General features: G+C 47.3%; 6 protein-coding genes across 6 annotated transcripts; 2 read left to right on the top strand and 4 right to left on the bottom strand.

The window, feature by feature from the left end:
* Positions 1-2000: 2000 nt before the first annotated feature.
* On the bottom strand, positions 2001-2590 carry LACBIDRAFT_306403 (uncharacterized protein; the record flags this gene model as incomplete). Its single annotated transcript, XM_001885331.1, has 3 exons — positions 2001-2102; positions 2157-2249; positions 2300-2590. 3 exons carry the CDS (start codon positions 2588-2590, stop codon positions 2001-2003), a joined length of 486 nt encoding a protein of 161 aa, XP_001885366.1.
* Positions 2591-2857: 267 nt separating this feature from the next.
* Positions 2858-4852, bottom strand: LACBIDRAFT_306404 (uncharacterized protein; the record flags this gene model as incomplete). The annotated part of the gene is made up of 4 exons (XM_001885332.1): positions 2858-3965; positions 4021-4035; positions 4090-4480; positions 4534-4852. The coding sequence occupies 4 exons, from the start codon at positions 4850-4852 to the stop codon at positions 2858-2860; spliced, it is 1833 nt and encodes a 610-aa protein (XP_001885367.1).
* Positions 4853-5484: 632 nt separating this feature from the next.
* Positions 5485-6354, bottom strand: LACBIDRAFT_330967 (uncharacterized protein; the record flags this gene model as incomplete). Its single annotated transcript, XM_001885333.1, has 3 exons — positions 5485-5520; positions 5774-5835; positions 5859-6354. The coding sequence occupies 3 exons, from the start codon at positions 6352-6354 to the stop codon at positions 5485-5487; spliced, it is 594 nt and encodes a 197-aa protein (XP_001885368.1).
* A 623-nt stretch (positions 6355-6977) lies between these two features.
* Positions 6978-7556, bottom strand: LACBIDRAFT_252824 (uncharacterized protein; the record flags this gene model as incomplete). The annotated part of the gene is made up of 4 exons (XM_001885334.1): positions 6978-7060; positions 7124-7223; positions 7263-7334; positions 7386-7556. Coding segments are annotated over 4 exons (426 nt in total), but the record flags the coding sequence as incomplete, so codon positions are not given.
* Positions 7557-8843: 1287 nt separating this feature from the next.
* Positions 8844-10240, top strand: LACBIDRAFT_306406 (uncharacterized protein; the record flags this gene model as incomplete). Its single annotated transcript, XM_001885251.1, has 6 exons — positions 8844-8920; positions 9098-9151; positions 9343-9401; positions 9566-9624; positions 9793-9861; positions 10043-10240. The coding sequence occupies exon 6, from the start codon at positions 10058-10060 to the stop codon at positions 10238-10240; it is 183 nt and encodes a 60-aa protein (XP_001885286.1). The 5' UTR covers positions 8844-8920; positions 9098-9151; positions 9343-9401; positions 9566-9624; positions 9793-9861; positions 10043-10057.
* Positions 10241-12212: 1972 nt separating this feature from the next.
* Positions 12213-13549, top strand: LACBIDRAFT_295130 (carbohydrate-binding module family 12 protein; the record flags this gene model as incomplete). Its single annotated transcript, XM_001885252.1, has 9 exons — positions 12213-12299; positions 12353-12390; positions 12446-12587; positions 12642-12694; positions 12752-12901; positions 12959-13114; positions 13168-13262; positions 13395-13515; positions 13538-13549. Exons 1-9 carry the CDS (start codon positions 12239-12241, stop codon positions 13547-13549), a joined length of 828 nt encoding a protein of 275 aa, XP_001885287.1. The 5' UTR covers positions 12213-12238.
* Between the last annotated feature and the right edge of the window lie 47 nt (positions 13550-13596).

Raw genomic sequence — 13596 nt, forward strand, 5'->3', positions numbered from 1 at the left:
TCAGGTCAGACAAGACATGGGTGAGAACATCGATGAGCGTATGGTATATATGTCTGTATCTTGGGAGATCAGCCTGTCAACCCCCAAATATGTACCTCCTTAATGCCGAGAGGTTCTACATGCCGAATGAAGCTGGGTCTCGATCCGACTTCAAGTTGTCTCCTTAGCGCTGGGCTTGCAATTTGGAAAGGAAACTATCCACCTATACCGCGCTAGATTGATCATAATCCCCGCAACGACACGATGAATATCCAACGACGCGTCCATTTTTCGTAGTCAACGCCTGAGCGCGACGATGGGACATGTAAAAAATGGTGCTTCGTCCCCTAATTCGACGTATGGAGTCGCGTGGTCAGATAGAATCTTGCTAGCGTGGAAAAGGTCAGTTTCTAGGCCGACCTAGCATGGAGGCGACTAGTAAGTTTGTTTTCATTCTGAAAAAAGTTCCTCACTGAGTCCCGACCTGAAAAGCCTCCTCTTCCAATGAGGTACGGAGAGCATGCAGGCTATGCATACTAGGGCGCTCAATCAGAGTTATGCATTAGCTAGAGAAAAGCGCGAAGAAAGACCTTGAAGACATGGCTGTGGACCGGGGTTGGATGGGTTACAATTTACAAAGTCCGTACATATTGTTTAGGCCCTGCTCGAATGTCGACACTCAACGGCTTGCACAGGTGTGGTTGGGAGTATTCAGCCTTTCATGAATGGGAAGGCTATCTCATGATTGATGACTCTCTCTTCAAGTTCGTGACGATCAATTGGCAATTGCATTGGCTGAGTTTCATTTGGCACGTGATGTCGTTTCCTTCGCGCCTTGCCAAACAATGACAATCTTGGAGCAGGAGGCTTTTGATAAAACAGGTCCAGTGGGACGTGTTTTGTTCGTATTTTCAGTTGTGGACGTCAAGTAAAATTTTCGGAATGAATTGGGACTGAATGACAGTCACCTTGATGGAGTCTCCTCATCCGCATCACTATAAATAATATCGAGTGCATTCCACTTTCCCTTTACCACATACCTCCTCCACCATCTCTCCCTCCTATATAATTTTTACGGCAATGTGCAGATTGTCGAGGTTGAGAGTTTTAAAATCCGTGCGGGGCGGTTTGCTTCTCTGAGGAGTGAGCAAGGGGTTAGTTATTAGTTACCCTTGCCAGGTTATCCCACAAGAAACATCGACCCTAATATATATAGAGATTCAAGCCCATTCATTGACATCAGTGATAATTACACGAAGCGGTGGTTCAGACTCATCGCGAGGGAGCACAGTTGCGGATTTGAGGTCGAGTTTTGAGAAAGTCGTCGAAAATCTCGTGATACTGATGTCGACGGTCTAAGTTATGTAAACCCTTCTTCTGGCAGATAATTACCGTCAGGAAGGCTCGCTTGAACGGAAAGAGAAAAAACCACAGCCTAGAGAAGTCCAGAAATTGGCGGGGTCACGACTTTTCAATGGAAAGTCTGATCAGACTCGGCGCTCTCAAATTTCTTTAACGTCTTTCAAAGCTGCGTTCGATGCAATACCTATGAGTGCACATCAAAGTAGATGCTCAAAATCTAGGTGATATGCTCGCCATTCAGGCCACATGTCCTGGCCAGATAAGCACATTATGTCCTTAGGAGGAATTCAATAAATTTCGTTAGATCTCCCATGGACTCAGGCCTCATTTTTCATATATTCTAGAAAAATTGTCAAGTGGAACCCAATACCAAGATTGAGCGAATCACCTTTCTCTTTGCATTCGATTACATTGATTTCTTGGTGCAAAAGTCAAAACCAATCGTCGTCACCATTATTGTCACCGCGTCTTCCCTTCTTCACATCACTGTGATGATCTTTCTCGGCTCTTCGACGCGCCTTTTCCAACTTGACCAGTTCTTCCACTTTCTTCTTTTGCTCTGGGGAAGGAGTTTTTTTGATTGGGACAGACGAGGCGTCGATAATGATGGAGTGTAGCTTTCGGTCCTAGTCAATATCGCGGCCTATATTACACTTTTTTCAATGAAGTACCTTTGAAAAACAATCGTCCGCGTTCTGCGATTGTAATTCGTATACAGTCGAGGTGAGCAGGATGGAATGTGACGAGGCGACATAGTGCGGCTATTGGAGCAGTTCAGCACAGATTGGGCCTGATCAGATGAAGGTAACGAGTACGTTCTTCTCTAGATACTCTCTAGCCCAGACAGGAATCCATGGCGCGTTGACGGAGCAGTGAAGGGTTGCCTTTAGGTTCGCCTTGTTGATATGCTGCACTGGATTTAATCGTCATCGTCCCACACAAAAAGCGGCGTGCATACCTGGTTCAGACCACCCGACCCAGATATCTTCGAGAACGAGATGTCCACACCACCAGCACCTTTGAGAGTCGGAACCTGCTTGAAGTTTTCTACCCATGTGCGCGCCTCCGCCATGTGTTCGGGAGAGTGAAGTTTCGTAAGTGGGGGCACATTCGGTAGGTAGTTGTTGGTTGCTCCATGATGGGAGTGACGCAGATGAGATGTCGAGAGCAAAGCACTGACATTTCTAAAATGTTGGTTTTCGGACGTAACATACAAGGGGGAGATCGCGCGGAAGAAGCGGGGATACATAAGGGATGTAAGAAAATGTTTTCAAAAATTCAATGAGAAGTTCAGCTTGTCTGGCCAACGTGGGGATCGAACCCAAGACCTTCGCGTTATTAGCACGACGCTCTAACCAGCTGAGCTAGTCGGCCGATGCACTTTTAAATATTTGATATATAGATTACCTACCTTAGTACTAGTAGTATATGCTTGCTAGGCTTTCTCAGTGTGTTGTACAGTAGTATCCAAGTAGTATCAAAAATAATCCCGGTGCCGTTGCATACTTAACATCCTTTACATATCAAAAGGCTCCACTCGACGAAGACATATAGGTTGCGGTCGGAGCACATACTCATCATCATCCAATCTGCGCTCTGGATCATTCATGTTCTCCATCTCCAAACGACGGAAATTTCGCCTTTGCCGTCGCTCAAAAAATGGCCATGTGGGCATGTAACAGAACTCCTCGTACTCGCAGGCAGGCCTACATGTAGCCCACACACCCCAATCTAGCCATTCCATCAAGTAGTCTGTTTGCTCTTGCCATCGGTGTACCGCGCTCATAACAGACCCCAACGCTGGCAGGGAGGGGGCACTCTGAGAGGGCAGTATGATATCCAGTCCCAATTCGACGCCCTCAGCCCACATCCCGGCGACAACGCGGCAGATCTCTTTTGACACGCCCTGGATAGAACTCAGGAGCAACTGCTCGGATTGCGTTAATTTGGCAGATACCCGTAAATTCGAAGCAATAAATCGTGTGTGCGTCGTAGCGCAATATTCATAGACCGGCGATGCCCAAGCGCGGTTTTTCGATGCGGAGCTAGGCGTAGAAGTGTAGAGGATATACGGCACTAGCATACCCCTCAACTGACCTACAGCTGCTTTGGCGTCTTCCTCCCCGGTCGCGCTTTTCAGAAGGTATCGAAGGACATCCAAGCGCTCCGCGTACCGATCTATAATAGTCTGGATCAGAGTCTGCCAATCAACTCCGCTCCCTTCGCCGTCATGTTGTTCAATAATTTCGCGAAGTCTCGCCCTAAAAGCCGCCAGATCCGGAGCATCGAGCCCTTTTAAACGATGTTCCCATCGCTCTTGGCCGACTCTTAACGCTGCCAAGCTTGGAAAGCGCTCAGAATCATAGAATGATACGAGGCGGGTTGGGTCGAGGTGAAGGCGCCTATCACCTGGGTAACTATTATGCCAAGTACCAGCCTCTATAGCGCGCTGGAGTACATGCATTTTATCCGGCGAAGATCGGATGTCAGCTGCAGAAGGTGGTGGGGGCGAGGAGGTCTTGGGTTTTTTAGGATGGGGATATGTCATCTTGTGGTCGCCTTTAACGAGATTAAGAAAAGAGACCATCTCTATCCCGTCGCTAAGGTCACAGATCATTATTTCGCTGGTGGTTGGGTTTCAGTGAGGAAATAAGTCATTAGATTTATCAGGCAACGTACAAGTCCATCTCCATTCTTCAAACAGATATTTCATTAGTTACACGGGGGCCAATAATTTGAAGTACACACCTGACGAAACCATCCAAACCAAGTTCCTTCCCCCATTTACATAGCTCGTCAATCCTCTTCCTCTCCTGAAAAGTCCATTCGGGTTTAATCTCTCCCCAAAGCAGGATATCCTGACTGTCCATCGGGCCTCCCTCCATGTTCGCCGCACTACTACCGTCAAAATATAGCACTTTGAGAGGGCGCGTAGTAGCAAGCGTAAGATGCCAGCATCCCGCCGGTTTCTGATCGGTATCCGCACGAGTCTGAGCACCTGTCGGCTCGGTTTGACAGAACATGTAAGAGTGTTCTGGATCCATGGCGATCCAACCTGGCTTCGAGGGTACTTCGCGCTTATAAGTCCCGTGATAAAGGAGTGTGCCCACTGGAACCGTGCTGAGCACAATGGTATGGCCTAGAAGACCGTGAGCTTCCCAGTTTGAATCGACAGCGTGCCTATGACAATACCATTTCGATAACGGGTGTTTCCCCAGTGCTGGAACAAATTGCTGACGGTATCGAAGACGAGGTGGTTCGTTGTGTTTAAATCTGGTCCTACGTCGAAATCCCACGCTAAAGTTTGAGTTGAGGTTGTGGAGGACGTGTGGGGAGTTTCTTGGGCGCCAATGGCGAGAATAGCCCAGAATAAGAATTCGTTTCTAGACCAGCGAAGGAGGCGCATGACGTGAAGATGGATGATCTTGGGAGAGATTAGTTTCTTTGTCGCATGTGCTCCTGCAAACTCTTCCCCAGGCGCCCTGCAACTGCGTCGTGACGCCACTGCCATCAAGCAGCCACGGACCGATTCGGCAGCTTTGTGTGAGCGCTTAAGTCACTGCATTAGAGGCCTGTGAAAAGCTTCACTGCCGAAAGTTCACTGCAATGGTCAGCAAGTTTAAATTTTTGACTAATGCGAGCAAGAGTCTGATCGCCAACCTGATGCCTTTTTTCGCGAACCTCGAAGAAAGGTGACTGGGCGGAACCTACACAACAATTTTCTGTGCATGTCGCAAAGGGCTTTGGCGGAATCAATATGGACCATTCGCTTCGTCGCGATGGTTTGGAGCAAGGTAGGTTTATACCAAACACCAACAATCGGTGGTGTGCCAAACGGTCTCAAAAAATTGATGATTGAAGCTTGAATACAACTTCCATATATATCTCCTCGATTATATCCCTTCATTTTTCTACTTTTTTTTATATTAGTGTGTTTTCGCTGTAGGATGGGATCAATTTAATTTTCTGTCCGACGTGCCCCTTCATAGCCAGGTCAATATCAATCTTTGAATGGGAAATATTTCCTTGCGTTTCTGACACGGAAGTCAAACGTCTCCATTGCAGCAACTCAGTCAAACCCCCCACTTTGCATTGATTCCAGAACCAGCCACATCAGTAAGATGGCAAAATAGATTCCAGGTTTTACTGGTTTTGGAAGTTGCCGGGGTGTCCAGAAACCTAAAAAGGAATAGTCTAAGGGTCTCACCGGTCAGGGACTAGTGAACGTGTACATCTTACGCTATTTGGGCGGCGGGTTTCCAACAAAGGACACATAGGTTGCCAAGTTTCAATATTTTTCAATGTTTCGAGGTTTTTAGTGGTTTTCGGAGGTTGCCAGGGTTGAGAAACCCGTGGAAACTGATTTGCTCAATTACTGATGCATCCACGCATCTTTCGACAAATTTCGCCCTTCTCTCGTGGGGGAACACACTCCCATGACCAGCAAAAATCCATCATTACCGCCGTCCCAGGAAAAGTCGAAGACAACAACGTCTTCGAAAATGTCTGCCAGTCACCAGGAACAAACTCTGGCAAAGTCCCATTCTCCTTCTTCCACGCATTCACATGGGGCTCAGAATGTCTGCCTGCATAAAACTCCAACCTCGCCCAGTGAATGATAGTAGGCGGCGCCCAATCCTGAGGGAAAATACCTCTAACTCCATCGACCTCGTCCCAGATCTTGTCAAGAAGCATGTCGTGGTACTTGATATATTGTTTGAGGAGTGGAAGCTTGACTTGTTTGCTAGTCCATATCTCGCACAACATACTACGTCTCCATATCAGCTGTGAGATTGGGAAGATGATTGACTTCGGCACATGTTTGTAGTGTTCCCATTTTTGTTCGTGAAGCGGCTCGAAGATATTTTTACTGACGATTGGGAGAGTTACGCCCTCGGGTTCTTCAATCGCGAATTGAATCTGAGCAATATGCTTTAGAGTTTCCGTGCTTGGAATGGATTCCGGCCAGAGAGGATTAGACCGGGTGACGGGTGAATTGCGGATGGTGGTCATGGTCGGTTTGATCTGTTTGGCAACATTTGACATGCAGAATTTCGCGACTCGTTTCTGCTGACTCGAATTTATCTAGAGGGATGCTGCCAAGTAAAAGTAGGGTGTTCGATGGATTTGTTCCTGCTGTTTGTCATTGTAAATATTTATTAGGGGCCAGCGGGGACGTCGACGTCGCGGACTACATTAAAACAGTTTCCAAACTAGCGAGAAAGTGCTTTCAAGCTTCATTTAATATGTTGATATGAATACAAGTAGTGGTTTAGACATGGCGTGTAGATGTACGTCGTTATTTATCGTCATAATTTATTGGTCAAAGGATATCGGATCCCTGCCTCAAAAGCGTTGGCAACCTGCGCGCCCAAGCGCCAAACTCCGTGGCCCCGATCCGCTGTGAGTCGTCTTCGGGATCAGAGAGAATGCAGAACACCCGGGTGACAAGAAATTCTGCAACCTCTAAATTCATTCCCGTGAAGCGATGCATGAAGAACTCGATGGGTTTATTGAGGAACACTTCAAACCTCGGGCAGGCGCCCTCAGCCGGGTCATTCCATGGGGCACAGTGGTATATCCTAAGAAAGCAGGGTTACTATTTTTTCGCTTGAATAAGTGAATTAAAAAAATACTTACATATTGAGCAAGACGATACCCAAGGACCAGATGTCTGCTCCACGCGGGCAGTAAGATGAAGCCATGTTGTTCCTGCATTCTGAAAGAGATAATAAACGTTCAGTTGTGAACGCTAATCGTCAGAAAGCTAAATATGACGAACCATAGCTCATATACGGCCTACTTCCCACATCTGACATTGTCGAGACCACTTCTGTGGTGGAGAGTCCAAAGTCCATCAACTTTACCACAATTTTGCATTTCTTTTTCCCACTCGTTGTCGTCGTCCAGCATGGTGTAACCATAAAATTCTCAGGTTTAATGTCCCGATGAAAGACTTTGTGCGCATGGCACGCCTCAACCGCATCACACATCTGAGAGAACATTGAAGAAAGGAGATGAAGACGCCTTCGTGAGAGCAAAACATTAACGTCGGGATTTTCGATTGGAGTGAAGTCAACACTGCAATCGCAATTTTTGTCGAGAAAGTCGAACAAATCGTATCCAGGAACATATTCCATAAGAAGGAGCAGGGATGACGGCGTGCTGAGGACGCGGTAAAGGGTGACGATGTTTGGATGGAAAGGTAGAAGATTTTGGTTCGTAACCTAGACAATGAATGAGATATGCGATCGTGCGTGTTTTTCTGTGAGTCGTACCTCCGCCATTTGTGCATCTACTGCCACCCCGTCTATTTCATCTTTGGCCAAACACTTCAACGCGTAATGACGCCGGCGAACGGGCTCAGCGACGTGGCGGTTTGCAGCTGGCTTGACGTTTTCTCGCACTAAATAAACCGTTGCGTAGGACCCAAATCCAAGCCGCTTGACCACCTCAAAAGTTTTTGCAGGTTGTGGTAGGCCGTTGGCTGATGACCCGGCGCAAACAAAGTCGATGGGCGAACCATTCAACGTGAGGCACTGCCCTACTTGGTCTCCAGGAACCAGTAATTCGGTCATGGGACTCATCAACTCCTCGTCGTACGGCGGGGAGCAGGAATCCAGAGGGGCGGCGGCAGGTGGATCAGCAATTGGGGAAAGCGTTGGAGGCATGTGGTTTGAGATGGTGTTCAGCGAAACAAGAATCGTGTGAAGTGGTAGAGCAATGAATGAGCATGAGAGAGCTGCTGAAGTTGGGGACCGTGAATTAATTTAGATAGAAGGAACGTTGTTCATAGCGGAATAGTGTACTTGGGGAACAAGAGACAAGAGGCCACTTCATCCAAGCCTTATAAAGTATCCTCAAATCGGGCTTTGTGGGACCACGAGCCGCATACAAACAAAAGACTGCGAGAAGCGCTGGCAGTGGCACAGCCCAAAGATCATTCTAGCTGGGTCTTGACACTGCCACTGACTGGTTTTCAACAACAACATTTGGGGTGATGGTGAGTTACAAGGATCGTGATGACAAGGACTATTATTGTCTTACCGTAGTGACGCCAAATGACAACGTTTTCTGAACAAAAAACCTTCTGGGGACCAATAACGAACGATATGAGAACTGTGGCTCCCAATCAAAGGAAGGTTGAGATTTGCTGTCCAAAAGCGGCGGTCAAGTTTGAAGTGGCGCTCCTGAACCAAGCACGTTTGCCTGATTGAGGAGGAATATTGCGTCAGTCGATTTCTTGAAAAAAAAAAAAATCAAATTACAATATTACGAGTTTGTTCACAAATCATCTTGTCTTGTTCAGATCTGCCGTAGGACATGGTAGGATGATCAGGTCGTGTTCAAATTTATGGAGGGCGGGAGGAGGTTGTGGTATGATTGGTTGTGGGCTGATTGGATAAGCCAGGATAAGCCGAGGCCAGCCCTAAACAGGTATCATCAAAAATCTTAAAAAAAATTTCTATCCTCCGTCCACAATGCTGCACACACTCGTCGTCGTCAACCCTCTATCAGTCACTGATGTGCTTGGTCACTAGCTGAACAGCTTTTGAAGGCGTTATCATTGCTTTGTTTTGTGAGTTCAAAAGTCCTTTTTACTTCGTCGAAGCGATGAAAATTTCCAACTCTTTTTTGAGTGTCGATTGTCGTACCTAGACATCGACGCGATGTATTCTTTTTTGTCATAGTTACACTGATCGGTTTTCTGGTTATCTTACTACCTCAGAATACCCAGCTAACGATCCTCTTTTAGCACGAAAAGAACATGTATTCTTCCACCGACTCGTGGAGGGAATAGTTGTCAATGGTGAGCTACCCCCTCATGTTTTTTGCCATTCAACTCTGGGTTGTTTCTTTACGATGATTCAAAAGCATTCAAACTAGAGTATCTGAGTGCCATAGGCCCAATGCTTTCATCATACACTTCATCTGACTTCCTTTCTTTGAAATATACTCAACGAGACCGTCCACTGACTGCTTTCTTCCATTTTATCTCAGATTGACTTTCGTTGAACGATCTCCACCCGCCGCCAGTCATAGTTTTCTTGTCTTGCATGGTGAGACCATTCCCATACATTTTTTCTGATGATACAATGGAGTTACCGCCTGACGAGGCCTCATTGGCCTCGCCTGACGACAAATCCAAGGCTGTATTTTTTAAAATATACTGATCTCTTCTCGTCGTTTCTTTTGGCACGCTCACTAACAAACATCCTCCCAGGTATTCCGCAACATGATTAGAAGACACGCCTTAAACCGTCAACGTTCTCGACCTCAATGGTGAGCCCATTCACCTACCCCCTCCCTAAATGATGTTTTATCACGACGGTCTTCGTATTACGCTGCCGAAAATGCCCGCCACAGCTCAAAACTTCGGGCACCCCCATCTGATCCTTCTATTTGCTCTTACGACCTTTTCTTTCGTATTCTGATGGCTCCCCTTGTCAGACGCTTTTATCGCCGTAAATTGGTTTCGACGACGAACCCTCGACGTTGTCAATGCGATGAACGATAATGGTAAGCCTCTTCTCTCCTTTGGATATCTACCCCCTTCCCCCTCCTCTCACGATGAAACGTGTTCAAAAAAATATCAACTAGAAGCTGTTTCTGAGCTTACGCTGTGATTGGATCACTTGCCACTGATTCTCCTTTCATCTTCTACACATCAAGCTCGATGTTAACGAATGTTTGCTTTCAGCTGACCTATCATTGAATGAATATACGAAATTTGCGTTCTCTGGCCGATGCGACACCTTACGACCCTCAACCTAAGGTGGATTTGCCGCAGGCCCATCCCATGCGATTTGCCATGTTTGTTTCTGACGCCTACCGCTTCACTTTCGGGGGAGTTGCGAAAATGATTGGGCACATTCACGAGAACAGGGAGATTGGGTAGTTGTGGGGTTGGCTTGGGTTCTGGTGGTCTGGGTGTCAGGAATAATCTTGTCGCTCATAGCCATGAGCTACGAGGAAAAGTAGGGAACAGGTGTTTTAGTAGGTCCATACGAATGGCTGATACAATGCTTCCCAACACCAAAGAGTGACCTCCACGTGCTGAGTGAATTGTGACGCGACGTAGGTGGCGCACTTCTCTTGACTCCAAACCTCCAAGACACAAAGGGTGAGCGTCGATACACATCTGAAGTAGTGGCGAGGGAACTAACGACAGTCCAGATAAATATCGAGGCGCACCCCACTTCTGAGAATGTCAAAGCAAGGGACTAGAACCATACTTGGGCGCGACGCCTTCTTCCAATTAAATAAAATATAGAATTCACTTCAACGTCAACCTAATCATAGCATGTAGGCCGCAGTGGGTAAGTGGAATTCTAGACTCTTATGTCGTCGTACTGCAATCGTTTTGATTCCAGATGTCTTTCGCAGCGAAAATGTGTGCCTCGGACATGTTCAATAAACCAAGTTCCCGTGCCGTTGCACGAAATGGTTTTGTTGATAGAAAGGACGATTGTGGCTTACCATCCTCTGATGGGTTTCACTACCCTTGGTTGTTATAAATGCTGCACGGATGGCAATCCAAGAGCACCTCATGGTGGGGTCGTTTCTCTTGATAGCCTCCTCTTACGTTTTACAATGTTTACAGACTTGTATGAGCTTGTCGATGGGCCATCCATGATGGTTCGACTGCGCTGTCGCTTCCTTTCCACTCCTCTTCCGAGTGGTGTGAGGTGTTGTGAGGCATGTCATCTCATCTCTCCTAAGCGGGTGTTCTCACGTTCTCTTTAGCTCGAAACCAGGCCAAACTTGGTTGACATATACCGACCTGTCAAGGCCTTGTGCGCTGCAAACCTGCTGAAGTAACCCTTCTTCTTGAACAAGAAGCACCACGACGTGAACGGTCCCTCCCCGTTAACTATCTAATATTCCGTCAATTCTCGTATAACGCTACCGAAACTTCCCGCCACAGCTCGAAACTTCCATCTGAATTGTCAGTGGCCGTTCCATCCTGTTCTGACGCCTATCTTTGCCAGAGCCTTGAATTGCCAAGGATTGGTGTCGAAAACACGTACGCTCTGCGCCAATGGAGTCTCCACCATCATTATAAGAGTAAGCATACATATAAACATTCATCCCTTTTGGCGAAACGTATTCAGAGAAGGCTCAGCGAAAAGCTATTTCTGGGCTTCGGCCGTGATTGAATCACTTGCCACTGATTTTCCCTCCTTTTCTTTTGACCAAGATTAATGCTAACACATGTTGGCTATAGTCAACATCATGTTCCTTAAATAGCGCAGTTCAGCGCTAGCTTTGAAAAGATACATATATTTTGTATCTTTTCTCCTCCATACTCTGAATGCAATCCTTCATCCATGACTGTCGTGGAGGATTTATCCTTCATCCTGTCTACGACCCCTATATTGAACAGCATCCATTCACCGAGCCCACTTCCAAGTTCTCACTTCGCCAGATCTTCGGAGCTGTTTCATTCCCGAACGATGGATCTCGCCAATGATTGAAGAAGCACTAGTAAGCACTGGCTGAGCTCAGTGCCGTTATCAGGTACAATCTTCATCGATACGCCCATCACTTCCTCAGCGTCCTCGTACTTACCACGTTTTTGTCGACATCTGTTGATTCTGTTCCATTCTGTTTGGCCAAAGAAGGCAAGACTTCGACACACCAGAATATGCCTCCCTGCAATATGTATGGTACCTCATTTTCACTGCCAACGAACGGCCTGGCCGCCTGTGCACCTGCTCAGCCCCCTGATACCAGTGATTTACGGACTACGGCCGAGGATCATCTGATTATCCGATTTTGCGATGCCCCTAAATTCTACTTAAAAGGCTTCACTACCAGCAATTCTTATCCTCCGATCCTCCCGACATCCCATTCTTTCTACGCATAACAAACCATCTAACGCCACTCGACCAAGATGACTCAATACTGGGAGCCAGGTACACAATACAACTACGATGATGTTGTTGAGTATGAGGGTACGTCTACATCTCTCTATTCTCCAATCGTTGCCCACAACGTTATCCTCCAGGCAGCCGATACAAGATCATCCAGCCCCATCGCTCCCAGGTAGGAAGTATTGCCCTATTAAACACCAAATCATCGTAACCCGCATGTTCCATAGTCGGATTGGACTCCACCCGCTACCCCCGCTCTCTGGGGCCGATTGAGCGACGGCGATAACTGTTGCCAGCAGAAGTCTGAATGCCAACAGCCCCAACAATATCAACAATCTTCAGGCGGCGATCAATACTCCAACAACCAGGGTGGGTTCATGAAACATTGACGACAACGTCGATTGCACTCATAATCTTACCCAGGAGAGGAGAAGAAGGGCTGGCTTCAAGACGAAAAGCACAAGAAGGAGCTTGAGGTGGGTGTCGCGTCAAACCGACCATCCACTACATGAACTCACACTATCGTATTGTAGATCGGTGCCGGTGTCGCCGCAGGAGCTGCTGCCCTTGCTGGCGGAGCCTACGCTTACAAACACCACCAAGGTCACGAAGGAGGAGCTCCGGAAGAGAGTCGAGGTGAAAAAGTTAAGGACTGGGCCGAAGGACACAAGAAGGAGCTCGAGGTAAAGGATTATCGCACTGTCTCGATCCAAGACTCAAAGATACCCACCCGCTTTTAGATCGGTGCCGGCCTTGTCGGAGCTGCTGCTCTTGCTGGCGGAGCCTACGCTCTCAAGAAGCACCACGATAACCAAGGTGAACAAAGAAACGCTGAGGAAGAAGGCCAAGTTGAACAGGCTAAGCACTGGGCTGAAGGCCATAAGAAGGAGCTTGAGGTGATTACTTTATTCCTCAGCCTCCGGTATAGACTGACACCAACGCAACGCAGATTGGCGGTGGTCTCTTGGCCGGAGCTGCTGCCCTTGCAGGTGGCGCCTACGCCTACAAGAAGCACGAAGAGCACAAGCACCATAACAACGACGAGTAAGAATACCCTGATACCCTGTGTACAATATTGCTATGGACACCGCCCATTCCTACCCATCTTATCTGATTGCATGTATCCAATGTGAAATGTACTTGTTGCCCGTCGGCTTGAATCCGACTACTTATCAGTGTACAGCGCGCGTCTGTGATCTTTGGGATTGAAAAGAATCATGGGCTGGTGCCTCAGGCTGTGACTGCCGCATTTTACGCACAGAAACACAAGGACTCGGCATCATTCTTCGATCAAGATGTTTTATCATATGTAAGCCAAGGTTAAGCTCTAGTGACTATAAGTCTATAACAATAAAGAAGTGGCACTGACAACACTTGG

This window comes from Laccaria bicolor, genomic scaffold, assembly GCF_000143565.1.
Source record: "Laccaria bicolor S238N-H82 LACBIscaffold_30 genomic scaffold, whole genome shotgun sequence".
NCBI lineage: Eukaryota > Fungi > Basidiomycota > Agaricomycetes > Agaricales > Hydnangiaceae > Laccaria > Laccaria bicolor.